The sequence below is a fragment of the Passer domesticus genome, chromosome 2 (assembly GCF_036417665.1).
Source record: "Passer domesticus isolate bPasDom1 chromosome 2, bPasDom1.hap1, whole genome shotgun sequence".
NCBI lineage: Eukaryota > Metazoa > Chordata > Aves > Passeriformes > Passeridae > Passer > Passer domesticus.
The window spans coordinates 13,956,733-13,982,394 of record NC_087475.1 but is presented as its reverse complement, the minus strand read 5'-3'; the positions used below and the strand labels follow the sequence as shown (position 1 = coordinate 13,982,394).

Here is a 25,662-nt window from a genome sequence, read left to right as displayed (position 1 = left end):
AGCATCATATCTAAATATGCCAAAAGAAGACCATGGCTCCTAGATATGTCAGTATTGTCATGATCACTATTCGTCCTTCAGGGGTTACAGGTCGATGGAAACCGTGTGGGAAATCCCCGTTTTTCCCGCTGAGAACGTTGTTGTTGCAGGTGATTCTTCACCCTCATGCTCCAGCCCGGCTCCAGCCTTTATCCAACGGGCATGCACCACCGCCTCCTCCCAGCTCAGCAGAGGTATTTTATACGTGACATTTAGTCGTGATGTATTTATGATAAAGCATTTAAACACGGATTTGCCCCAACTGCAACAGAGGACCCGTACGGGCTACGGGCCCCTGCAGCAGACGGGGCCCTGCTCAGACCCTTCGGACTCCGGGATACCGCGGGCCCCGGCGCCAAAAGCAGGGGGCAGCAGCGGGCCCGGCCCAGGCGCAGGCCCCGGGCAGGAAGCGGCTCCGCCCGGCCCGGGCTGCGCTGCCGCTGCCGCTGCGGGCCCGCGGGGGCGGGGCGCGGCCGGGCCCTTCCCGCGGGCCGCGCTCCCTCCGCGCCCGGGGCGGCCCCGCCCCCGTGCCCGCTGATTGGCTGCGGCCCCGGCGGCGGCGCGCGGGGCTCCCGTCTCGCGCCACTTTCGGGAGCCTTTGGCGCCAGCGCCATGGCCGAGAGCGGCGCTCAGGGCCGGGACGGTGAGACGCGGGGGCGGCGGGGCGGCCGGGGCCCGTGTCCGCGTCCTCCTGCCTGTCCCCGTCCCTCGCAGGCGCCGGCGTTTCGCTGTCAGGCGGGGGGCGGCGGGGCAGCGGCGGAGAGGGCGAGCGCGCGCGCGCCGGGCTCGGGAGCGCGCGTGCGCGGCGGGGGCGGGCAGCGCCGCGCGAGGGTCCCGCGCCCCTCTGGAGCCTCGGCGGGGCCGCGGCCGCGCTGCCCCCGCGGCGGGACCCGCTCCCGGCGGGCGGGCGCGGAACGGGCGGCTCCGCCCGGGGACGGGCTCGGGCCGCACGGCCCCGCGCCGGCGGTGCAGCCCCGCGGGCTGGGGCGGCTCTCCCCGGTCGCGTCTCCGGTGGGAGCACTCAGCACAGGGGGCAGCGCGGGTGGCCCCGGCTGGGGCTGGGAACACGCGTGTCCCAGAGGAGCGCGTCGCCTGAGGCGTACAGTAAAGGCGGAGGATTGACAGAAGATAAACGCGCCTTCGCAGTTCTCCCCCGTGGGGCAGCCGGCAGTGCAAATGCCCCTTTTACCCCGGCCCTTGGCAACACAAATCGGGCCTGGTGTCAGCTGCCGGGTGCAGCTCTGCTCACAGTTGATGTCCTGCTGCCACCAGGAGGGAGTGCCCTGCTCCTCTGGCCGCCTGGCCAGCCGTGGGTCTCCTCTGCCGGCACGGGGTGTGCAGCTCCTCACACAGCCCGCAGCCTTGTCCCTGCGCTGCTTGTCTGCTTCTGGAACTTGGATGGGGTCCGTTTGTTCCCTCTGGTCAGATAAGTGCTCCTCTCCCGCATTAAGAGAAAGAAAGATCTGGAGAAGTAGAAAGCATCTTGCTGGGGAGAGCATTTGGGAGGGAAGGAAGTGGAAGAGGAAATGGGGTGTCAGCTGCCAGCAGATTTCTAGTTCGTCTCAATCTGGTCACACTCAAACGTCGTGGAAACCGCCTAAAAACATCGCTGCTTTGTAGCAGTGTAGGCCTTCTCCAAGTCTGGTATTCCTGAGTTGTCATGGAGACATGCAAAATAAAAGGAGCTGGAAATTCCCAGGGAGAGGGTGGTGGGGGGATCTCTTACAGGGAAAGGCTGATGAGATTGGAGGGGTGCTTTGGAAATCTAGGTGGTAGCTGCACGGTGAATGAGAGCTGGCAGGAGAGGGCTCTTTGAGCTCCCTGTCAGGCCATGCCCTCAGTATCATTCCACAACTGGCTCAGGAAGAGCCACCTGTGACTGAGCTTTTAGCCAAGTAGGTTTTGGTTTTAGGCAAAACTGCAGTCATCTGTTAATGCATCGCTGAACACTTAAGTACCAAAGCTAACAGCCCATTGTTAAACTAATTTCTCTTGTTTTCAATTAATTACAGCTGTGAGTGAGTCTGGAAGTTTTGCAGCATCACGTTCTAGACGTGAGAGGAAGAATAGAAGAGGCCAGCAAGAAGCACTTGAACGTCTGAAAAAAGCCAAAGCTGGGGAAAAATTAAAATATGAGGTGACAATTCCTGATCTTTTCTCCTTAATTAAAAGTGAATGTGAGCTGAGAAGCTTAACTACCATTTATAGATATGTAAAAGTTACGGGAAACAAAATAAACCTTTCAGATCAGCTTTTATGTTTTTCTGAGTGTAGCTGTAGTTTTCTGCTTTCTCATATAATTTACTTTTTTTTTCTGTTTTAAAAACTAACCCATTTTTGTTAACTGCAAGTAAAATATGCTTGCCATTGCTTGAGAACTATGTTCTAGGAAAGGACCAATTTTTAAAATAGTTTAATTAATGTTATGATAGGAAGTACTTTTTTTTTTAAATCTCAAATTATATTAAACTTTAATTTCAGAACTTTACATGACTGAAATCCATTAATATTGGTATGCTGTGTTTCCACAAAGAGACTACAATTTAAGTGAAATCTGGCAGTGTAACATTGATACTGTAGCATTGTCCAATCGTGGTGCCAACAGGAAGTGACTTCCTCATTGAGGTGAATAAATGTAAAGAAACCAGAAGTCCGTAGATCATTAACATGCAAATTTGCTCTGAACACTCTGCTTGGGTACATCAAATCCCTTTCCTTTCCATTGAGCTCAGATTGGTGTTTGAGACTAGAGCCAAGGCCACAAGTCTTCACTGCTAGGTTTTTTATTCTTTAAATTTTTTTTTGTAATAAAATGAGCAATGAAGCAAGTAGCTTTCAAATGAAACATCTGCCAGTGCTTCAGTAGATTTTGAGTTTCAGTATAGTGTGATAATTTTAAGAATTGATAACTTGTCTTTTATCACTGCCAAGAAAGAAACTTAATGAATAACTGTGCTTACTAGTTGTGAACAGTGTAGCAGTGTAGGAACCCTACATGCACTCTTGGGAACTTTACATTCTGCCTGATGATCTGCAGTACTGATGGCATGGAAACTGTTAATCCTCAGTGTACCTTAACTGTAGGTTGAGGAGTTCACGGGTGTTTATGATGAAATAGATGAGGATGAATACTCCAAGATGGTCAGAGACCGTCAGGATGATGACTGGATTGTTGATGATGGTAAGTTAAGATTAATTTGGAGAGTTATTTTGGTTCTAGTGTTATAACTCAATTAGGCTTCATAATGTTCATGCTTTGAGGTAAGTTATTGTTAGTACATGCTTAAAATTTATTTTAGGAGACAAGAGAAAGGCATTCTTGTAATGGAAATTAATCTTGGATTGTTCTCATAATAGTCTGTTAGGATGATAATGAAAATATTTTTTCCATGAAGACCTGTTGATGAAATTTTATTTCCAGTTATCAGTGTTACAGTTTTACAAAAAAAAAAGTACTGTTATGGATAATTTCTAATTAAACATGTAAGAATATATTTAGCCTAATAGAAGATACAGCTGAGAGTGCTGTAGTTTTTAATACTTGCTTTTGTAACTTTTGCTCTATATTAAAGGGGGAAAAATGTTTAAATACGTAAAAAATTCAGGAATATCAGAAGACAGAATTTAAACTGCAATTTTTAAAATAATTTTCTACAGATGGGATAGGTTATGTAGAAGATGGAAGAGAAATCTTTGATGAAGATCTGGATGATGATGCTCTTATTTCCAATAAGAAAGGTAACTTGCATGTGACTGAAGACTGTCTGCCAGGGTCTTTTAAAAGGTACACAAAATGGGCAACTTCCTGTCATCAGTAAATGTGGTAAATATGGCCAAATGACAGACTACTTGAAGCTGTGTCATTTGCTGCCTGTGGATTTTGTTCAGCCCCAGTGATGCAGGGGATGGAGGTCACATCACTGTTAACTGCTTCAGCACGACTGGGGCACTGCTGCTCAGTCTTGTGTGGAATAGGGATTCACTTCTAGGGAAAATGCATCTGGGAGGAGTCTTGGTTTTCAAAGCCAGTGCCTAAAAGATGTGTGGTTTCTCTTGACCACTAAAATACTTACGTCCTTGTAAGAATCTTGGATCATATGGTTTTCCCAGTTTTTTTATGGAGTCTGGTGGCAAACTGAGAAACTGAGTCTGATGTTGAGAATCCAAGCCTAGTGCCAAGTTCCTGGACACTCATATTTTATTATCTGGAAATGCTTCCATGTAAAGTATCTTTGTCCTTTTTGGGGAGTATGCGAAAGGCATCTCTGACATGACTAGGAAAGAAAGGGTGATGAGAGGGTTTTCCATTTTTTGTGTGTTCATGACAGCTGCTACAAAGCTGAAAGATGACTAGGCTTCATTTCAGCCAAAAGTGTAAAAGTAGAAGAAGTAGACTACCTTGGCTATCTGTCCCTGCTAATAACTGGACCTGTAAACATCGTTTTTTTTACATGAAATTAATATTTTAAAATTTTTTGTTTTGATAGAAAAAGGTGGCAAAAGATCTACAATTGATAAAAAGAACGTGAAAAAATCTGTGGTGTCAAAGCCAAACACAATTAAGTCTATGTTTATGGCCAGTGCTGGGAAGAAAAACACAGATGTAAGTTTTTACATTTTTGAATTTAAATATTTGACTTGTTCACAGTTTAGTGGGAGTGGAGTAAACCAAAGGCTCATTTTAGTTTCTTGTGTCTAGTGAGAAAAACTTCTATTATGATCCCTTGTGTCTGGAGCATTTCTGAAAACGTTGTGTGTGTTTTGTGGAAATCCTCTAGTCATTTACAGCTGTTCTCCTGATTTGGTTTGCTCGTGTAACTGAGAACTGTTTGGCTAATCTTACCTTACAGAAAACTGTGGACCTGTCCAAGGATGATTTACTTGGAGACATTCTTCAAGATATTAGGGCTGAAGTAAGTATGTTAATAAAATCTGAAGTAAGTATGTTAATAAAATCTGTTGGAAACCTTAATCCATTAATTTATCGTGGAACACACCAAGAAAATGCTTTTTTTTTGAAACTAGACAATCTAAGACTGATTTCATCCAGAGCACATCTCATTGACATATTCCACATGTGTGTGCTGTCTGCCTGCTGTCCCCACCATGCAGATGTTGCATGACTGCATTGCTTGATAAGGCAATAGCTCTATCACCTGATTACAGATGGGTTATATCAAGATGATGTTGAGCCTGTGCTAATGCAGCCTTCAAGGTTTTAGTCACTGTGGAGTGAAAAAGGACTTGGCTGCCTCTGAATTGTGTGCTGTATGTCTGTCAGCACACCTCAGCCAGGGACTGTAGGACATCTCCATCTGACCTGTGTGGGGTCACAGGAGGAGCTGAGGGAGCAGTGTTTCAGCAGGTGATGTAACCTGAACCTCTGTCTGCCTCCTGCTTCCCATGATTTACTGCAGGGAGCCAGGTTAACACTCCCTTGGAGGCAGGAGTGCAGGATGGCTGCTGTGACAGGATTGGACTGTCTCAAATATGAAATGCCCTTTTTGCAAGATTTCTTAAAACCAAAAGGATTGCTCACATATAAATGTCAGAACTGCTGTAGTGGTGAGATACTGAGGTGGAATATGTTGAGCCATAATAAGCTTATCATGTTCATAGGATATCCCAATGTAAAGTTATTCTCTTAGTTTTGTGCTTTTATTATTTTAGTTCTTTTTATGACATCTGATTGAGGCTATAAAACCCTCCATGACTATAACTGCTCCTGCCCCCTGGTATCATTAAAGAAATGCAATTGGATGCTGTCAAATTGGTGGAACATTGATTAGGGAAAATAATTACACTATGGCTTCTATTTACTTAAATAATAGTTAGCTGCTGATTTTTTTTTTTTTTTTGGTAAAAGTTCTGTTGTTATTAGCTGTTTATAAGATTAAGCAGAAAATATCCGTACATGTAAATATGTTAAAATGTGTTTTCCTTTAGTGGAACAGTACTGAAAGAGCACTTCAGCCTTTCATGAGGCATGTATCTTCAACACTACTGCTTCAGCAGACATGAAAAACAGCACAAGTTATTCTGATACTTGTGCAATAAAGGCACAGTTAGCTATTGAAATTCCCACTGTTTGAAAACTGTTTCATTTACTGATGGCAGTTTTTCTCAGGTTGTTTCCTCTCCCAAAAAGATCTAGCGTGTGTCTTCCTGGGCTGATTGCTCAGGTAACATTATTTTATGGAGCTGGGTTTCATATCAGGATGTGTTTTCTTCATCAGCCAAAAATACTGGTGTCCCTCTTTCTCTTCAATGGAAAATGTTACTAACCAAGGCAAAAGAAAACACTAAACAACTCTTCCTTTTGTCACTTTCTCTGTTCTTTCAATATTCAGACAGTTCAGCTAAGTCCACCACCAGTTATAATGCTGAAAAGGAAAAGATCTGCTGGAGTACCACTCAATCCTTTCTCTGTGCAGTCCCAAACTTCTAAGGTAAAGAGGAAAAGAAAAATGTTCTCATAATTAATAAGTGCTAATCTGTGTTTTTGGTTGATTTGAACACTGTTGACTTTTGTTTCTCCTCCTGGAAATTAACTTTCTCCTAAGCTTCCATAGCTGTGTTACACTGTAACTTAATGCTGTTTTCTCTGAATTGCCTTTCATGTGGGCACATAAATAGTGCAATTAGTTTTGTGTCTCTAGTATAGTAGGATTTTGTAGCTGTTACATTTGACAGGTGAAACTGTTGTTAAAATGTTCATTGCATCACATGAAGGTGAGTTTCTGCTCTGCCTCTTTTCCAAAGAGTAGAAAAGACCCTTGCAGCAAGGAGAGGAGGATGGGAGGTGAAATAAGCAGCAGTGTGGAAAGGATAAGAAACCAATTGTTTGCAGAAATGGAAAACAAATGGAAAATTGTTGCTATGGATAGAAGTTTGCCCTAGTGGAAGATTTTGGAGTGAGAGAAGGATGGGCTGCTGAGGATGGAAGGCTAGCATTTTGTTAGGATTTCTGGTAAATGGAAAGGACTTAATAGCTAGAAATACAAAGAGATAGTTGGTAATGGTCTGTAGAAGGAAAATGGAGTAGTGTAGGTACATATGATTGGTGAAACCTTCTGTGACATCAACTCTTATGTTGAAAATAATCACCACTGCTACTCATCTTAACAGTTGTGTTCAAAACTAGAAGCAATTGGAAAAAATGGGGGCATACAGTAAGAGAGGATCTTGGTGCAAAATGTGTGGAACTTTTCCTCTACCCCTAGTTACTAGGTCTGCAAATAGCAAGTGAAAGGTTTTGTTGTTTATTTTTTTCTTCTTTGCTCTTACAAGATTATTTTTAACTCATGGTGGAAATTTTTTTCAGGTAATCACCCCCATATCAAAGAAAGCTCCTGCTCATGTCAGAAAGGAAACTCTTCCTCCAGCTTCTTTTCATCCTAAACACCCCAACAATACAGCAAAATCTGTTGGAGTCTCTGAAAATGAGGACACCAAGCATGTGCAAAAACCGATAGAAAATGAGGGAATAGCGAAGGCTGTAGGAGAGAAAGCTACTAAAGGTATCAAAAGTAAATGAAAACCCAATTCTGGAAACTCATTTAAATATGGTATAGTAGTTTTAAAACATTTGTTAAATTATACTAGCTTAGATAGCACACTATAAGCATGACCATAGCATACAGTGTTAAGATAGCTTAAATATGATACTTTGTTCTATCTCTGCATACTGCTACAGTATGCAGTGTGTCATTTTGATGATTCAAGCCTTTAGTTCTACCTGCAGCACTTCCAGATGATAATGAGGGAATGATGGATTTTGATGAGGAGGACTTTGATGAACCAATGGAAGGAGAGCATGTGGAAACTATACCTGAGACAGCTGAAAGCTTGAAAAGACACAATGAAATTGAGAAGAAAGAGACAGAGCAGCTAGAATCAGAGAAGAAAGAGACACCTGACTTGTAAGAATCTCTTTCGCTTCTTTTTCTCCTTCCACTAAGAAGGCTCTCAGTTTTCATTAACCTTAGATTTAGCTTCATATTTGTCTTTGCCAAAGGGATAATTGTGATATAGACAAAATTATAATAATGCTATGCAATGCTTTTTTCTTCATAGTTACATTAAGAATAGTAACGTGCTGATAGCTACTTAATTGAAAAATATTTGATGTTTTTGGGATCTAGCATGTAACAACATGTATTTCAGCACACTGAGGTGACTCTAAGCATTGAATAGTGAAGTTTGATGTCAGTAAGCAAAACCAAGGAATCTCTAACAATGCTTACTCTAAGTGAATCTGAAAGTATTTTGTAATAGATGTAGGTAAAAGTTTTGTTGCTAAAAGTAATGGTGAACACCTATGTCTTTGGAAATAGGAAAAAAGGTGGCCTTTTCCCTGTTTTTGGGTTTTTTTAATTGTTTGGAGAATCTTGAATCATATGTTTCCATAACAAAATACTTCAAACTGTAAAATAATTGAATGATGAAAAAGACCTAAACATCTAATGACTGAAAAGATAGTTTTGTTGAAATAATCAATCCTTTGTTCCCACTAAGCAACTTTTATAGATGGATGGATGTATTTGATATGTGAAGACTTGAATTGACCAAGGCTGAAATACCAGGTGACTGATTTTCAAGGCCTGTGTGTGGTGTATCAAGATCCATACTTAAATGTGGATTTCTGTCTTTGTCACTCCATCCCTCTTTTCAGAAGAAACCTGAGGAAACCCAGCTGTTGGGAATGTTGCTTTGTAGTGGAAAGAAAAATAGAAGGTGTCAGAATATAGAGAATATAGGCCTGGAGAAAAGCAAAATGGTGATTTTGCTTTTTTTTTTTAAAGGCAGAGTTTTAATTGTTTTCTTATTCTTCTGCAAAACCTGCAGAAGTTGTTCTCTCCCAGGTCTCTCATGTTGGGACAGAATTGATGAGGATGAAGCTGATCTAGTAGCAGCAGAAGTTCAACTGGACCCCAATCTCCTTCCACTTGTGAATGGAGAAAGTGATGATCAAGTCTTCAGATTTTATTGGCTGGATGCTTATGAAGATCAGTTCAGTCAGCCAGGTAACTGTTCAGTTAAAGGCAGAAAATGCTAATCTGATTCTTTTTGTTGAAATTTTCTTTTTTGAAAATAGGGGTTTTCAGACTTGACTGAACTACCTCCAGTTGCCTTGTGTCTTTGTGCTCTAAGATGTTCATCTCTTGTTTTTCTGTACCTCTGCACAGAAGAGGCAGAGCAGGGCACTGTGACTGGGAGAAGAATTTTATCTCTTGGCCTATATAGGTAGGGAAGTAAAAGGGACTTACTAGCACTGTTTAGTGTTAGTGACCCATTGTCTTAAAATTATATACACTCCAGGAGCAAGCTGAAGTTGTTAATTTCTTGCTCAGTGATGCAACAACTGAGCATGCTTTCTTGTTTTTGGAAAAGTAGCTCAGAATTCACGTGGATGAATAAAAAGCCTGTACTATAGCAGTTGCATGATGTTATGCAAAGGAGAGAGAGGAAGGTGGCCTGAAAAATATGAGTTCTGTCTTATACTTCTTATCCCCTAATTCCAACTATCTAAATTTTGAAGATTGTCTTAGAATTAAGATTGCATCATTCTGATCTCAGCTCTGACAAAACAATTTGTGTTCACATCTGTTCTGAGCACTTCCCTTCCATCTCCTCATTTCATCAGCAGCTTTAGGATACTGGGTTTCTAGTTTGTGCTTCATGTGTGTTTACCAGAAGGTTCTTTCACGTGTTGTTGGAGGTTTTTTTTAGTTGAAGCTGTAAGCATTGAGTCAGATACATTTCTTTGTTCACACCTTTTGTTGTGAGTTGGGATGCCAAACTTAAATATGAGACTCTGCTGGGCTGAACAGCTTGGTGATGGGAGTGGTAATAATCATAGATATCTTGATGAAATCAATGGCTCTAATATAAAATTGCTACTTGTAAAGAACCCGCTATTGTTATTTTTCCTTTTTTTTGTCTTTTAAGTCAGTGATTGCTGAATGGAACATAATTATGAAAGGATTTCTGTTCCTCGCATGCAAGGAGTGTTCTTTTCTCATTATGACTTTTTCAGGATTGAATAATAAAGACTGCACCTGTTTTCAATTAGTAATGTAGAAGGGAAAATTTTGATATTGCTTTTTGTTTAACATGTTCATGATCTTTGTTTGTGCCTCATTTGCTGTGATGTCAAATGCATTGCCTGAAGAGTAAATACTATAGCATAATCATAAGACTCTTTCAAACTTAATGATTTTTTGGAGGCTTACTTTTCATAATTCCTTTTATGATCTTAAGCAGAGAACTCAAGAATTGTGATCCTATTAACATCTTAAAGAAATAACGAATAAAACCTGCCCTTATTTTTTTCCCCTCTGCAAGACATTTTCCTTGTGTCTTGACTTTGCTTACCTTTTGGTTCATTTAGTAGCATAATCTTTCTTTTCACAGGCTTTGATTTACAAGCTTTATTAGTATTTTTTCTTTCTTTATTCTTTCTAAAGTCTTGCTCTTGCAGGGGATGGGGCCTGTTATGTCTCAGTTGATTTTTTTTTTTTTTTTTTTTTGGTTTTGCATGAAATGTCTCTGAAAACTCTTTGAAGTTAGTACTGCTTTTATTGTCTGTGGGAGGGATAGTGTGTGCCAGTGTTCAACTGGATGATCTCAAAAGGTTCCTTCCATTCTAAATTAGTCTAATTCTGTGAAGTCTGGTTATTAAGACCACTTATTTGTCTGTGCCAGAGTTGATAGCAATTTGTCTTTGCAATCCAGGCAGCTTTTCACCCTATCTTTGACTGGCTCATGTATCCTTCTTTCTACTCCCCTGCTTATATGTACTCCACTGACAGATTAACTACTCCATGCTCTTAATATTTCCAGCTGTTCAAGCAGTCATTTACTGTTTTGTGGTCTCTCACAGTTTCATCTTTCTGTATGATACAAACCTATCTCAGGTGGGTTTTTTTTATCCCTTAACAAAAAAGTAAAAGATTGCTGGGGACAAGAACTTCGTCTTCTCTGTCACTTACATCTGCAATTGGAGCTCTTTCTCGATACTTCTATTCAAACTGTCTAACTCTTCAAGATTGCCTCTGTATTAAAATTTCTTAAGATACTTTGTGCAGCTGAAACTTGTATCCTTGCTCTCATCATCTTCAAAACCACAGCATTCTCTGTCCATGACAAAAGTAGTTTTGTTCACATCTATTCCAAGCACTCAGAAAATGATTTTTCATAGCCTGTCACTTTGACTCTGTCATCCATCTTAGTGCATCTTCACTGATTTATCTTTGGTCTAATGGAGTAAGAAAGGTGCCTGTATGTCTGATAGATCTGCTGGCAAAGATAAGTTATAACTCTTAACCAAGGAGACTTGTTTGTGCATTGCCAGGCCAAGGAGAAATGCAGATTCTATGCATGAAACCCTGTTTCTGAGACAGTCTCAGCATGGATATTTCTGTTTTCGTCAATAGTAGTATGCTATAGGAAGAGTGTCATCCATATAATCAAAGTCCAAATTATTTGGAGCTTGAAGGCAACCTGGTAAAGCCAGGTTTCTGAGTTGTACTTGGAAGTTTTTTGTACTTGTAATTTGCAAACTGTTTGTGACAGTTGGGTGGCTCGGTACTGTGTTATTTTTAAGTTTGACATAATTTGATTAGCAGTTTGCAGCATTTTGTTCTATTGCCAAGATCTCTGGGCTCAAAGATGTGCATGTGCTGTAATGACATTGTCCACTAGTCCTGCTCTGTATAATCTTTCTGAGTGTCTCCCTTGGTTACAACCAATCCTGGTGGCACCCAGGATTCCTAGGAATGCCATGCATCTCTTGGTGTTCTCATTTGTTAAAAATAGTCACTTGAAAGCTGACCAGCTTCTAGTTGTTGTCTTCAGAATGTCTTTCTACAGGTTTTATTAGTAATTGAGTCTTTATCTTGGGGTACTGAAGTGTAGGGAAAAGGAGTCAATGGTACTGGTCTAGCTGGAGAGTGGAAAACTGGAGATAACACATATCAGAGGACTGATTGACAGCATAGGCATTCTCATAATCTTCATGTTTCACTGACATCTCTCTCCTTCCTCCCTCTCTCCAGGGATTATCAAACTAATACAGGCAGCAATGGAATATCAGAAAAGAATTTTGAGACTGGCTGTGTAATGCCATTTTGGATTTTACATACCAGGTGTTACTATAGCAATGGAGGTAGAGACATGAAGAATGATACAGGTGTCTGTTTGTAAAGCTGGTGTTTAAAACAATTTAGAATGTGCTGATACATTGGAAAGATTTGTTGTTCAAGGACCTGACACATCAATGGTTGTGTTTCAATGCAAGAACACATTATAAGCTGTTTCAAGCAAGACTAGAAATGATTAATTTTAAAATTGCATATTGAATTCTTTGCCTTTCTTCCTTAGGTGTGGTATTTTTGTTTGGCAAAGTTTGGATTGAATCTGCAACCACCTATGTCAGCTGTTGTGTGACAGTGAAAAATATTGAGAGAACTGTTTATCTGCTGCCTCGTGAAACAGTAAGTGTGACTTTCAAGCACGTCAAACATAAGTACCTTTCATTCTGCTTATGGCAGGTTAGGAGTTTAGCAAAGTGTTTATGGAAGCTGTTGGAAGCCAGTGTTGTCTGATGTAGGTGATAAAGTTAAAAACAGTGTGTACACTGTATCACATGTGAGCTGCAGAGTAGCTGTGACTTCCCCTGACCTTAACTAACAAAGGCAGACAATTTTTTACCCTTCGTCTTGCTGCTTTGCAAATAAAGTGGTCTTGAAGTATTACTAGAGAACTTAGTGCTTTTTAAGCATTCTTTTTCAAGTAATATTTTCTAAATTTGGGATTTCTTGGCTGATTGCATTTTAGTTTTATCTAAAAAAAGAGATACATGATTCATAATAGCAAAGTAAAATTCAACTTACTGTCATGTCTGCTGACATTTTTGTTAATTTATAAAACCTCACTTCTGTTTTTGAGGAAATCGACCTATCTACTGGTAAAGAGACAGAGACTCCAGTAACTATAATGAGTGTTTTCAAGGAATTTAATGACACCATTTCACCAAAGTACAAGATCATGAAGTTCAAGTCCAAGGTTTGTTTGCAAGCATCCTATTTGGTCATTTTCTGTTGTTCTGGTTTGTAAGCTGGGAAGGCTGTTGAAACACTCTCCAGGGAGGGAGGTTGTGCCAAAATGCAAATCTATAACTCCTGACATGTGTAAATTTACCTGCTTGTAAAAACTATCCAAAATACCTATATTCTTTTAAGAATGATAAATCTGCGACATGGTTGTTCCACCAGAAGTTTAAACAGTGCTTTTGTTTAAACTCACTCACTTGTTAGCTGCTTTAAAACTGGGTTGACAGACTGGCTTGCTGAGCTGTTTTTGAGAATGCAGAGCTGATAGAGGTTCTGATACCCAAAGCCTTAACAACAGCTCATGTTGTCAGAGTTTAAAATGAAAGATTGTGTTGTCCAGCAGATAAATCACTACTCTGGGATTACACTGTCTTTGCATTTGACCAGACATCTTATTGAACTTGTTCTCTTGGCATGTCTCATCCTTCTCAGCTTCACAGATTTATCTTTTTAGTGCATGCTGTTCAGAGTGTGGATTGTCATAGTGTGGCTGTGCAGGAGGAAACAAGTGAGGACTGTCATTCAGTCTTGAAAGCTGTTCTGTGCTTGGGGTGATGGGCAATAGTCTTAAAAGTGTTATTTTGCTGTGCTCTGTTTGCTCAACAAATCTTTAAAATGACGTTGGAAAAACAAAATGTTGCTATGATGGAAACTTTGCACATAAATTAATATAATACTTGTCATGAGTCTGCAGGAAAAGAGCTGATACTGCTGAGAATGTCACAGATTTGGACTGAATTAGTTTGCTAGTGTCAGAACTTTACTGTCCACTTAGGCTATTTGTCTTTTACAGGGGTGGGCAGAGTTGGGAACCTTGGGTGAGGAAATGTGGCAAGCATTCAAGTTAGGGAAAAATCTGTTCTGACTGAAGTACTCAGAAAAGTTTATATTTCTTGAAGTAACATGCCATTAGTCTGGCAAAGCTGATTTTCATTAGTTGTAACTTTCCCCATCCCAGCAATCTTGTGATAATAGAGGCTTCATTTCTGAATAGTTAATCAGCAAGTGAGATGACAGGTAAAAATACAGGAAGAATGGAGTTTAACAATATGTAAATGAGGGAAAATAAAAACAATTTGTGTGGTAATTCAGGTTGGAAAGATTCTCAGGAGGTCCTCTCATCCAAAGCTAGAGTTTTCTGAAAGTTTCAGTTGTTGAAGTGAAAACCTGAGCAATGTTTCTCAAATACCTAAATCGTGCAAGACAGGACATCTTTTCAGCAACATGTAGCTTAGTGCATTATTTGCAGAGTTCAGGGAAAATGGATGTGATATCAGTACTTTGTGAAACCTTTTTTTTTTCTGCTCTAATGTATTTTTTCTCTGAAAACACTGTTGTAAATTCAGATTTTCCAGTTTTCTGTTATTTCTTGTATATAGTTGATTATAACATAACTACATGTGGGATCAGGAATAAATTTACTCTGAAAGGAGTAAATTTAACAATAGATAAAAAAACAAGTTGCTGATAGCTCACTGTTCAAAAATCCTTTCAGGAATGAGGGAAAGAACTCAAAGAAAAACAATTTTTCTACAGTACAATTAAAAACAATTGTACTATAGAAAGGAAGGAGGGAGAAAGGTCTCAAAAGATGCAGATCTGCTTACAGAATCTTGGGAAACCTCTATCTTTTCCATGGTGTGCAAAGTGAGAATAATGTCAATGACGTAATAGAGTAATGTAGTTGAATATTCAAAGAGGACTCTTAAAAATCAAAGTAAAACTGTAGAATTTTTACTGAGCTTGCACAGAACTCAGGGCAGAAGACCCAGCAGTCTTGTCTGGGGACGTGGCTGCAGTACATGTGGGGTCCTTGGATGTAACACAAGAGATGGGAAGTGGGAGCACTAAGACACTGTTGAGATTTTTCCCTTAAATATTGTAACACTTGATCACCCTCATTAAAGGGTGAAAGGAAAGAGGAAAGATTAACTCAAGTGACTACTGGTACAAAAGATGGCAATTAGAAGGATGAGACAAAAGGACAGTTATACCAGAGATGACTGCAAAAGAGCTTTAATTTTTTTTTAGCTAGTAAAGTGAAGAATAATGATAAGACCTGTTTGCTCTCTAGAAACATTAAAAGGGGATGAGCAGCCAAAGAGCTATTTAAAGGAGAGTTTTAGCAAAAGAGTGAATTTGTAATTTTTAATGCATGAATAAATTAGGCAGGATAGCTGGTGCAGGGAGGCTCTGAAATAACCTACCAGAATTGTTTCTGAACAGTAAGATTTCAAATTATTTTGAATTCTTAAGTAAACTGAGTTTTATTAAAAAGGATAAAAGCTATCCAGCTTTAATTTGCTTGTGTAATTTTCTGCTAATTTTGATAGTTACTGCATTCTGGGAGGGTTTAATGAGAACTGGAGATAGTAGGAAAGTATGGCAATAGTAATATGGGAGGTAAGAGAAAGGACAGGATAGAAGAGCAGGGCTGTTAGTGGGGTCCTTGGAGGAGTATGAAAACATAGTAATGCAGTAACTCAGATATTCCAGATTGCACAAAATTGACTGTGAACAAGTGGCACCAAATCTGGCCAGGCTTACGCCTCGGCAGCAGGGAGGCTTTGTGCTCTCTGCAAGATAATTGTAGAAGTAATGGGGTTGTCCCATTACTGTGCCCTCCTTTTCTTCTGTTCCTCCTTGAGATACCTGAATTTTCCTGGTTATATACCCGAGTCTGTTTTTCCCAAGGAGCCATCAACCTCCTTTTTATTGTACTCATACCACCAGAGACAAGGTGTTGTTACACAGCCCTTGCACCTGTGTGTCCATAGGGGTGTGCAGGGCTCTCAAATGGAAGCGTTTTGTGGCATTCACCTAAATGAATGCTCCAAAGAAGTGATCTTCACCCAGTTGTGGCTCTGTGTGGTAAAGAGCTAATGTGCTTTAGAAGATCTCCCCTGCTCTGTGATGTGCAGCCAGTGGTGCAGTGCTGTGCTGTTAAGGGTTGTTGTTTTGAAAGACTTGAACCAAATGGCTGTGCTGCTCAGGTGAGACTTGTGAGCAATGCATTCAGAGTAGCATGAAGTCTCAGTGTTTGCCTGGTACTGTGAAACTGAAAACCACTCTTCCATCATTAGCTGGAAATCAGGAAGGTTACTGACATCCCTGACAGATTTATTTTACTGACAGAGTTCTTTTATTCAGAATATCCCTTTTTGTGATGATGTGGAGACACTGAGACAGGTTGTTCTCTTGGCCTTGCCAGCGCCCAACCTTGTCCCTTTGAACACACTTAAGCTGTATCATTTCCTGCTGCACCTGCTGCTAATTGTAGCTTCAATGGGTTGCACTGCTGCCAAGTTAGCAAGTCTTCACAAATCAATTTGAAAGCAGCCTTACTCCACTTAGGAACTTAGCAGCTAATCACTGCTGCTCATTTCTGCTCTCTGAAGGGCCACTTGAAGGGCAGATTATTCTGCAGCAAGCATTCATTCACTGAGTTATGACCAGACGCTGGTGTAATTGAGCTGAGCTCTGTGCAATAACGCAGATGAAACACTACAGCAGACTATTTTTATACTATGTTCATCCTGCGTTTGCAACAAGAACTTGTTTGAAGCCTGAGAGGTTTTTATTAAAATTAAAAAAGAATAGGGAGAGCACCAGTGGTATGTGCTAAAAGCAGTGCATTGCCATTTACTATGTCACAGCTCTGGTCTGCTCGTGTGAGGTGCTGCTGTGGCTCAGCAGTTCAGATCTACATTTGCATGGTAATTTGCAATGCTGATCTGGCTTCATAGTGGTGCTCTTCTGTCAAGTTATGTTGCACTTGTGTTTCCATGAAACTGTTGATGCCATAGTAGTTTCTGCCTCCTATTTATAGCAGAGGTCCCTCTCCTCTCCTGCCTGGGCTTTGCAGCCTTACACCTGCAGTAGCACATGAAGTAACAAGCTTCACTGCCTCTGTAGCAGCACCCTGAGGGAACTATTGCTAATGCTATTAATTCAAGGAAAAAAACCCCAGCCATCCAACCCCAAAACCAAATAACTTGAGGTTTGCCTAACTGTGCATGTATTTTGTTAATTTTTAAATTTTATTTCCATTTATGGTGATTTTGCTTTTTTTTATTAAACTTTCTCTAGTACCATATTGTGCTGAGTCTTGTGTAGAAAGTGGTGAGCACAGTGCATTGTCCAGTGAGAAATTATTTTTAATTTAAGGTGCCTCTAGGAATTCCTGTAGTAATGTGCTAGCATAGTTATAATAACAGTATGTAACAGTGGTGCAGATGGTTTGTAAAGTACTACAGGGCAGAACACAGATATGACACGGTAGAGCATGGCATTTCAGTAGGTACCAGAGCACTGCTGCCCAGGATATTGTAATAATTTGGAAAATGAAAGTAGTTATTCTTAGAAACTGGAAAGCTGTGTTGTAAAAAATTGTTATTGTTCTTGAGGAAAGCAGAAGTGATACTTAACTTCAGACTTCTTTAACTGTCTTAGTTAGAGATACATAAACAAACTGGACTACTTTCTAGTGAAACCTAATTCACTTAAAATGAAAAATACAGTAGTGTCACAGAAATTATCTTGAGCATGTGATAAAAGCTGGCAGATGGTTGGGAAATCATCTCCCCTCTCTTGCATTCCTCTCTGAAGTGCTGGTACACAAAAGCCTGCAGTGTAAAGGGAGGAGTTGTGTGCAGTTACAGGGATACAGTCTGGCTGGGATCACAGACATATGGTGGGGTAGGATGTGGTTAAGACAGGCTGGGACAGCAAGGAGGGGGAAGCCCTTTTGTGTATCAGGGCAGTGGGAATACATGGAGCCCTGCCTGAAGGTGGGCAAAGAGCTGGTCAGGATTAGAGGAAGAGCTTTTGGAAGGCATGTCATAGTAGAGAAAGGAAAGCCAAATCCCACCTGGAGCTGGGTCTGGTGAAGGAGATACAGACCAGTAGGAAAGGCTGCTGTAGGTACAGGCAGACTAGGAGAAAAGTGCTGCTGACTGGGACAGGAGATGTGGTGACAGAGGTCATGGAATAAGCTGTGATACTGCAGGTCTTCTTCACCTTGGTCTTCACTGCTTAGTTCAGCTTTTAGCAGTCTGATGGTCAACAGACCATAAGGAAAGCCTGAAGCAAAGGAGACTTGTCCTCAGAAGAGGAGGAGGATCAGGTTAGGGCACATTTAAACAGATTGGACAGATAAAGGCACATGGGATCTGATGGGATGTACCCCTGTGTGCAGAAGGAGCTGGACAATGTCACAAGGTTTTTGGGAGTGTTTGGTGTGGATTCATGGAGGGAAAATGATGCTTCACCAAGCTGGCAGCCTTCTGGGAAGAAATGGACTGCTTTGGTGGACAAGAGGAGAGCAGTGACTGTTGTCTTGACTTCAGTAAGGCTGTCAGTGCTGCCTACCATGGCATCCTCACAAACAAACTGATGAGGTGGGGGCTGGTGAAGTGGGCAGCGGGATGGGCTGAAAACCAGCTGCCCTACTGGGCTAAAAGTTGTGATCACTGACACAAAATCCAGGTGGAGGCCAGTCCCTATCAACCCCAAGGGTTGATACTGGATCCAGTTCTGCTGAGCATCCTGTTAATGATTTGGGTGATTGCATGAAGCACACACAGAGCAAGTCTGCAGACAGTACAAAACCAGGAGGGAATGGTATACCAGATGGATGTGCTGTCAAAGGAGTTTAGACAGGCTGGATATATCTTGTGACCTACAGGAATCCCATCAAATACAAAAAAAGGAAATGGTCCTGTATGAAGAGAGGAATAACCTCAGGCAGTAGCAGATGATGGTGGCTGACTGGCTGGAAAGCAGCCTTGGAGGAAGGGACGTGCTCCTCTTGGTACATATCAGGTTGGACAAGAGCCAGCCATGTAGCCTTGAGGAAAAGGCTGCCATGGGCATTAACAGCAAGTGTCAAGAGTTGGTCCTTTCCCCTCTGCAGCCCTGGTGAGCACCTGGGGAGTGCTGTGTTTGGCTGAGCTCCTCTGTGTGAGGAATAATATGTGCTACTGGAACAAATCCAGAATAGGACCACAAAGATAGTTACAGGGCCTGGAGCATCCATCATGTGAGGAGAGGCTGAGAAACCTGGGGCTGCTCAGCCTTCAGAAGAGAAGGTTCAGGGTGAGGGATTGGCAGTGCAAATCTTTTAATCATTTATAAATCTTTGATGAGCATGAGTAAAGATGACTCTGGAGACTTCTTGCTGGTGCCCAACGGAGGACAAGAGCAACAGATAGCATTTGAAAGGTGAAATTTATCAGAACCTGAAACACTGCTTTACTGTAAGGGAGATCAAGCACTGGCACAGGTTGTCTAGAGGGGCTGTGGAGTCCATCCTTGGGGATATTTATATCTGGCTGGAGAGAGCCCCAAGCAACCCACTGTGATCGACCCAGCTCTGAGCAGGCAGCTGGACTAGACAATGCCTAGAGATCCCTTTCCATCTCAGTCATTTTAGGATTTTGGAGAGATCTGCAGGCACCAATTCTCATGAGTATGTCTGAAACCTGTGAATTTAAAGAATATTTCTGAGTGTGCCTAACTGCCAGGTGGTTTTTTTGGTATACTTGCAAATCAATTTTGTAGAAACTCTTGATGCTAAGAAAATGTTTAGAGATTAAAAACAGGCACTAAAATATTCTTACTATCTTCAGCTGCTTGTAATGAGTTGCAGAATTGGTAATATATGATCAAGCCCATGATATTTGAAATGTGTGTTTTGCCTGGACGTTTTTTCTTTAGCTTTCTTATTGCACAGAATGAATATTCAATTAGGAGATACTGAAAATATGATACCTTTGTTTTGTACAGAAAGTGGAAAAATACTACGCTTTTGAGATCCCAGATGTACCAGCAAAATCTGAATACCTAGAAGTTAAATATTCAGTGAGTATCATTAATCTGATAAAATACCATACCTTGTTTTTTTATCTAATTAAGTTTACAACCTGAGCAGTTTCTGTGTTAAAATGATCATTGAACATTGTAGTCTTGGCTGATGTATCCAGTGTGGATGAATAACTTAAACTTCAGTGTGTTTTTATATTACTGGCCTGATTTTTAAGTGGAGCCTATAGTGTGATTTCCTCAATTACTCTAGGATATTATGGATTAGGGCTTTGCTTGTTGAGGATGATGATGATTACAGTTCTGTGTTAAGGTGCTGAATGTGGTGTGTCAACCTTGAAGGTTTCTGTGGGGTGAAATGACTCCCTGCTCTCTGTTACTTGTTAGGCTGAATGTCCTCGGCTTCCCCAGGATCTGAAGGGACAAACATTCTCACATGCCTTCGGAACCAACACCTCTAGCCTGGAACTTCTCTTGATGAATCAGAAGATCAAAGGACCCTGCTGGCTGGAAATAAAAAATCCACGTATGGTGGTTTGCATGTGAAATACTGGTTACTAGGAAACACATACAGTTATAGATTGGGGGGGCTAGGGCAAATTCAAATTGTACAGACGAATTATCCTTTTGTACATTAACCTTGTAACTTATTGGTTTAATTTTCATTATCTAGTACAAATTTTAAGTTATTCCTCTTTTTTTGGAGTGACAAATATCCATATAAAGTTGTTCGCTGTACAGATGAGATTATAACTTTTGTGAGGGGGAACTGTGCAGTGCCTAGCAGCTGCTGTTTGATGCATACCCTAATGCCATGTATATGGAGCTAAACTTAATTGATTTGATGCATATCCTATTGCCATGTATATGGAGCTAAACTTAGTTGATTTGAAAATGTCTCATCTTTCTGCTCTTGATAACTTGATTTGGGTTTTTTTCTGCAAATAGGTATTTTTGAGAACAAACGGCTGCTAGATAGGTTTTTTTTGTTTGTGAATTAGATTTTTGTTTATTTTTCCTGACACTTGGAAAAGTTTGTGGTGTGGAGCTGTTTTAGTTTTAAGTCCTTTCTGCCTCATGATTGGCGTGTAGCACTTAGAGGTGGTCATGCTGCTTTATTTTGGCTTGGTAAGAGCCCTTTTTCAATGTGTGCTGCATATTCCCATGAACATAGGGATGTTGATCATACTGGACAAAAGCTGCATCTGTTTCTGCAGCCCCTTGGGGTACTTCCAGTGTAGAACTGACTGTATGAATGCTGACACCAGGGGGGTTCTCCTCTTCAGCAGCTTGCTCAGTCACTGACAGACCTGATACCAGTACAGATGACTCTATGTAAAGCTTCCTAAAGTATTTTTTGGGTTATACAGACCTTGATCCAAATCTTTTCTTTCTTATTTGTTGTTGAAGAGCTCCTGCTGACTAGGAAGTCAGGACCCAGGGAATTACCAAAAACTAGGCAGGATTAGGGTGTGTCTAGGACTATCCCACCAGGACAAAACATTTGAAGGTCGTGCTCTCTGCAGCAATGCCATCAGAGAAGGCTTGTCTGTGGTTCCCAGAAGAATAGAGGTGGTTTGTGTTGTTTCCTCAGAGCCTTCAAATCAGCCAGTCAGCTGGTGTAAAGTGGAGGCTGTGGCCATGAAGCCTGGCTTGGTGAATGTGGTTAAAGAGCTTTCTCCTCCTCCTCCTCTGGTGGTCATGTCCTTCAGCATGAAGACCATTCAGAACCCAAAGACTCACCAGAATGAGGTAAGTAATCTGCTCTCATTTTGGTTTGATTTTGTTCTTTGACATATGCTGAAAGTTTCCTAAGCTTGGAAGACCCTCATAAAACATGTTTTAAATGTATGTACTGTTGAAGTTTCTATGCTCTGGGCTTTTCAAAGAAATATTTATTGGGATCTCACTCTGGCCTAGGGAGCCTGCTTGAGAATATTTACTGTGACAGTGGATCCTATGTATGTTTTCAAGCCTTCTCTTTTGTCTGTTGTGCCTCATAGTTATAAGTGAGACTGCCCCAGCCCGGCTGTTAATAGATTAGTATTAATTAATTAATGAAGCTAGAGCTAATCATAGGTTATAGGTAAAATGACCAGGCTTTTCTGCTAATAAAACTCATTTTAAAATGAGAATTTGGTCTTGATCTTAGAGCACCTCTGTTCTGCTGTAAGATCTTTCCACAGAAAGGAACAGAGATGGAGGTGGCCACTCTCAGTTGTGGACTGCGGACCAAAATATGTACTTAAGCACTTTTTATTTTAACATAACTCTCATTAATGGGAGAAGAGATTTAGTATTCACAAATAGGACAGTTGTTTCTGGCTAATTGAATTGAAGACTCATAGGTTGGCAAATTTTTCAAGCAGAATTATTCCTCATGGTGAATTAAATTCTTTTTCTAGTGGAAGTATGGAAAGTAAGTGGTTTCTGGCCAATGTAACAGGACATATACAAGATACCAACAGGACTCTGCTTGCCAAGATGCTTTAAAGCCTTTCTGCTTTGTTTTCTTTTGGGTTTTCCTGATCAGTGTCTGGGGAGCCAGGCCATCCTGCCAGCAAAGCAGTCAAAAGCATCATTAAAGCTTCTGGCTTCCAAACACTAAACCTCTTGGTTTCTTGGCAGTGTTGACTGCTTGCTTAGGGGCAGCTCTTCTCAAGGCAAAGCTTCTCTTCCCTGCTCACATTTCCCCTGCACTCCAGGGGAATCCTTTACATTGTGGGGTCTGGTCAGATTCAGAACAAAAACTGATAAAAGTAGAAGTTTTTCGAAGTGAGTTATTTTTTCTCTCAAATTTGTAATCATTTACAAGCAAGTGCTATTTTATTTCCTTGAGATCAGTTGATAACTTTCTTCTTTTAAACTATTTGTAGTTTGAATTAAAATAAGAAAGATGTGGTGGAGAAACAAGAGAAAAGAGATGAGGAAATCTTAAAAAAAAAAGGATGGAAGAAATGAGTATGGATAGTAGTCATGCTCATTTATACTTATGAAGTTGTGTGTTCTATATCTCCTTGGTAAAGGTTGTGGCTCTTGCAGCTCTGGTTCATCAGAAATTTCCTTTGGATAAGGCTCCACCTCAGCCTCCTTTTCAAACACACTTCTGTGGTATGTACTTGGAACAGTTTGAGTAGAAAAATTATTAATTCCATGTTTTTTTCTTTTTTTGTTCTGTTTCAGTTTTTTGGGTGGAGGGGGATTATATTAATTCATTTATTTAAATTTTTTATTTCCTTCTGTCACTACAACAATAATGGTCTAAAATAGCCAGCTGACAAAATTTCAACTCCCAGACAGACTTTTCTCCCCATTTTTACCTTCAGTGATTACTGACTTTTTATTAAAAACTTAATTAAAAAAATCTTAATTTGAGATAATGCAAAGTAACCCTGCTCTATACAGTTTCCTGTAATTTTTGTTTTATTCCATCTTTCTCTGCCCATCAATTTAGACCATTTATTTACTGTCACTTTGATTATTTTTCTGTTCAGCTCTTCTGAACAAAATTATTTATAAACAAGATTTCTTAGGGTAAAACGTCTTGCAGTGGTGTCATTGCAGTAATGTCAGCTAAACCTTGAGATTCAGACACTGGCTGGGAGTGATGAGGTGTTGAATGCTTGTGAGAGGAAGCTCTTCAGGAGCTGTGGCCTATAGTTTTAATGTCCAGTGATAACCTCAAATATGACTGATTCTGATTTGTTAGTGCTTTAGTAATTACTTGCTTATCTTAAAGACAGTATTCACTTAAAGCTGGTGTTTCAGAATCAGAGGTCAGTTTTCTCAGCTCACTTTGTTGTGAATGGGTGCTTAAGGGGAGGGAACCATTAGGATCTTGTATGTAAATACAAATATCACTTTTTGCAGCTGTTTCCAAACCAAGTGATTGCATTTTTCCTTATGACTTCAAAGAAGCTATTAAAAAGAAGGTAATTTCATTTTGTTGCCCTTCTGATTGCAGTACTTTATAGAATATAAACTTCATGGTGCTTTTGGTAAGTGGTGAAGAGAGATAGGTGAAGGAATGGAATGATTATTTAGTCAGTTTTCCACTCTGCAAACTTCAATCCAGGTATTTATTCTGTGTTACTTGTAAAAAGGTGGTGTGTGCTCTGTGATTCAGTATTGCTGCTAATTGTGCTCTTAAAATAAAGGCGTTAGGCAAGGGAGTTGGAAAGATTTTGCAAAGAGGCTAAAATTGTGATTAATTTTCATTATACCTGACTCTGCTTATAGTAAACCAGTAGAATTTGTTTCTTCTTTTATTGGAGAGTAAAGTCTGTCAAAATTTAGGAGATGTCCTTTCTAAAGGGTGGTGGGAGAGCTGAGAGACTTATAAAGTAAATTATTTTTGCTTTTCCTCTATTTCTGTGTGATCATAAAGTCTGTTAGTGAAAGATGCATATGGAGCATTTTCCTGGTGTGCTTGATTCTTATGAGGCTCTTAAAATATCACACCTGCATTCAAAAGCAGAATGGGAAAAAGCCTCAGAAAAGCTTTCCAATGTCTAAGGGAGTGAGGAAATAAATCCTTGAATTACAGAAGGAAAAGCAGAACTCTGTGGTGCTTTGTTATTGTCTTGTAACTGGTAGGGGAGAGGAAATGCTTCCATTTCAAACTTATTGGGTCATTGAAATCAGGTGCTCTCTTGCTCCTTTTAGAATGCTAAAATAGAGATTGCTGCAACAGAGAGAACACTGCTGGGATTTTTCCTTGCGAAGATTCACAAAATTGACCCAGACGTTGTTGTGGTGAGTGGTTCTGAGACTTTGAGAGTTAAATTAAAGCATATTGTCAGTTGGTCAGCTTTGTTCTTTTTCTTTTGTCCCCTTAAGAGGCTTTTTAATGCTTGTCTTAGACTGCCTTATGAATTGAGTTTGCTTATGAGACAGCAGGTATATTTTGATACAAAGATGATACGGAATTTTCCCTGACAGCATTTTATACATACTATTATTTCCCATAATAGCTAAAATAGGCAGTATTTTCACAATACCTGAAACAAGTTTGGGGTTTTTTTTCCTTTACTCAGAAAGACAAAACACAACAAAAAACGCTGATTTTCTAGAAAAATGGGAAGTCTTGGTATACTTAAGATTCTATTGCAGTTCAGATGTTCATATAATTTGTGTTTATGCTGTAAATCAAAATAACCATCCAATACAAGTCCATGAGATCTGAGAAGTTTTGCAGTAAGCATTCTTATGTTTCCTACTGTTTTAGCAGCTGAGGGTTTATTATAATTACTCATTTTCTTTTTTTTTTGTTATGTTTAATTAATGTGCAATTCTGAATTTCACATAAAATTGTGAAGACAATTTGAAGTTGGTTTTAAGTCTGAGGTTGATTACATACAACTTGTTAAATGATAGGTATTTACCTAACTTCTGTAGGTAGATACAAATAAAGTGATGGGAATATGATGAAATGAGCAGCCACTGCCTGATGTTTTCAGCTCACTGCCCTAAGCTGCCTGGTGGCTATGACAAGGAATCATAGGAAGCACTGCAGCCAGTGGCTTAAAACTGAAGATGCCAAGAGCAGGGTTTATGAGAACTCCTATCCTGAAAACAGCAGAGCTGTGTTAGTGCAGTTTAATTTGCACCTGGTTTAATTACTGCTATTGAAATGCTGCTCCAGTCTTAAGGAGCTGCTTCTACAGCACAGCCTTGCACTGCACAG

General features: G+C 40.5%; 1 protein-coding gene across 1 annotated transcript in view; it reads left to right on the top strand.

Annotated features, from left to right (window-relative positions):
- The first annotated feature begins 536 nt into the window (after positions 1-536).
- Positions 537-25,662, top strand: part of POLA1 (DNA polymerase alpha 1, catalytic subunit) — a 183,477-nt gene continuing 158,351 nt past the window's right edge. Inside the window, 18 exon segments of the mRNA XM_064407423.1 lie at positions 537-682; positions 2,052-2,176; positions 3,124-3,220; positions 3,697-3,777; positions 4,527-4,642; positions 4,890-4,952; positions 6,390-6,488; positions 7,364-7,559; positions 7,784-7,961; positions 8,887-9,065; positions 12,424-12,536; positions 12,991-13,107; positions 19,941-20,015; positions 20,364-20,502; positions 21,571-21,728; positions 23,003-23,087; positions 23,847-23,908; positions 24,642-24,731. Of these exon segments, the coding sequence (XP_064263493.1) occupies positions 652-682; positions 2,052-2,176; positions 3,124-3,220; positions 3,697-3,777; positions 4,527-4,642; positions 4,890-4,952; positions 6,390-6,488; positions 7,364-7,559; positions 7,784-7,961; positions 8,887-9,065; positions 12,424-12,536; positions 12,991-13,107; positions 19,941-20,015; positions 20,364-20,502; positions 21,571-21,728; positions 23,003-23,087; positions 23,847-23,908; positions 24,642-24,731 (2,004 nt within the window). The 5' untranslated portion in view covers positions 537-651.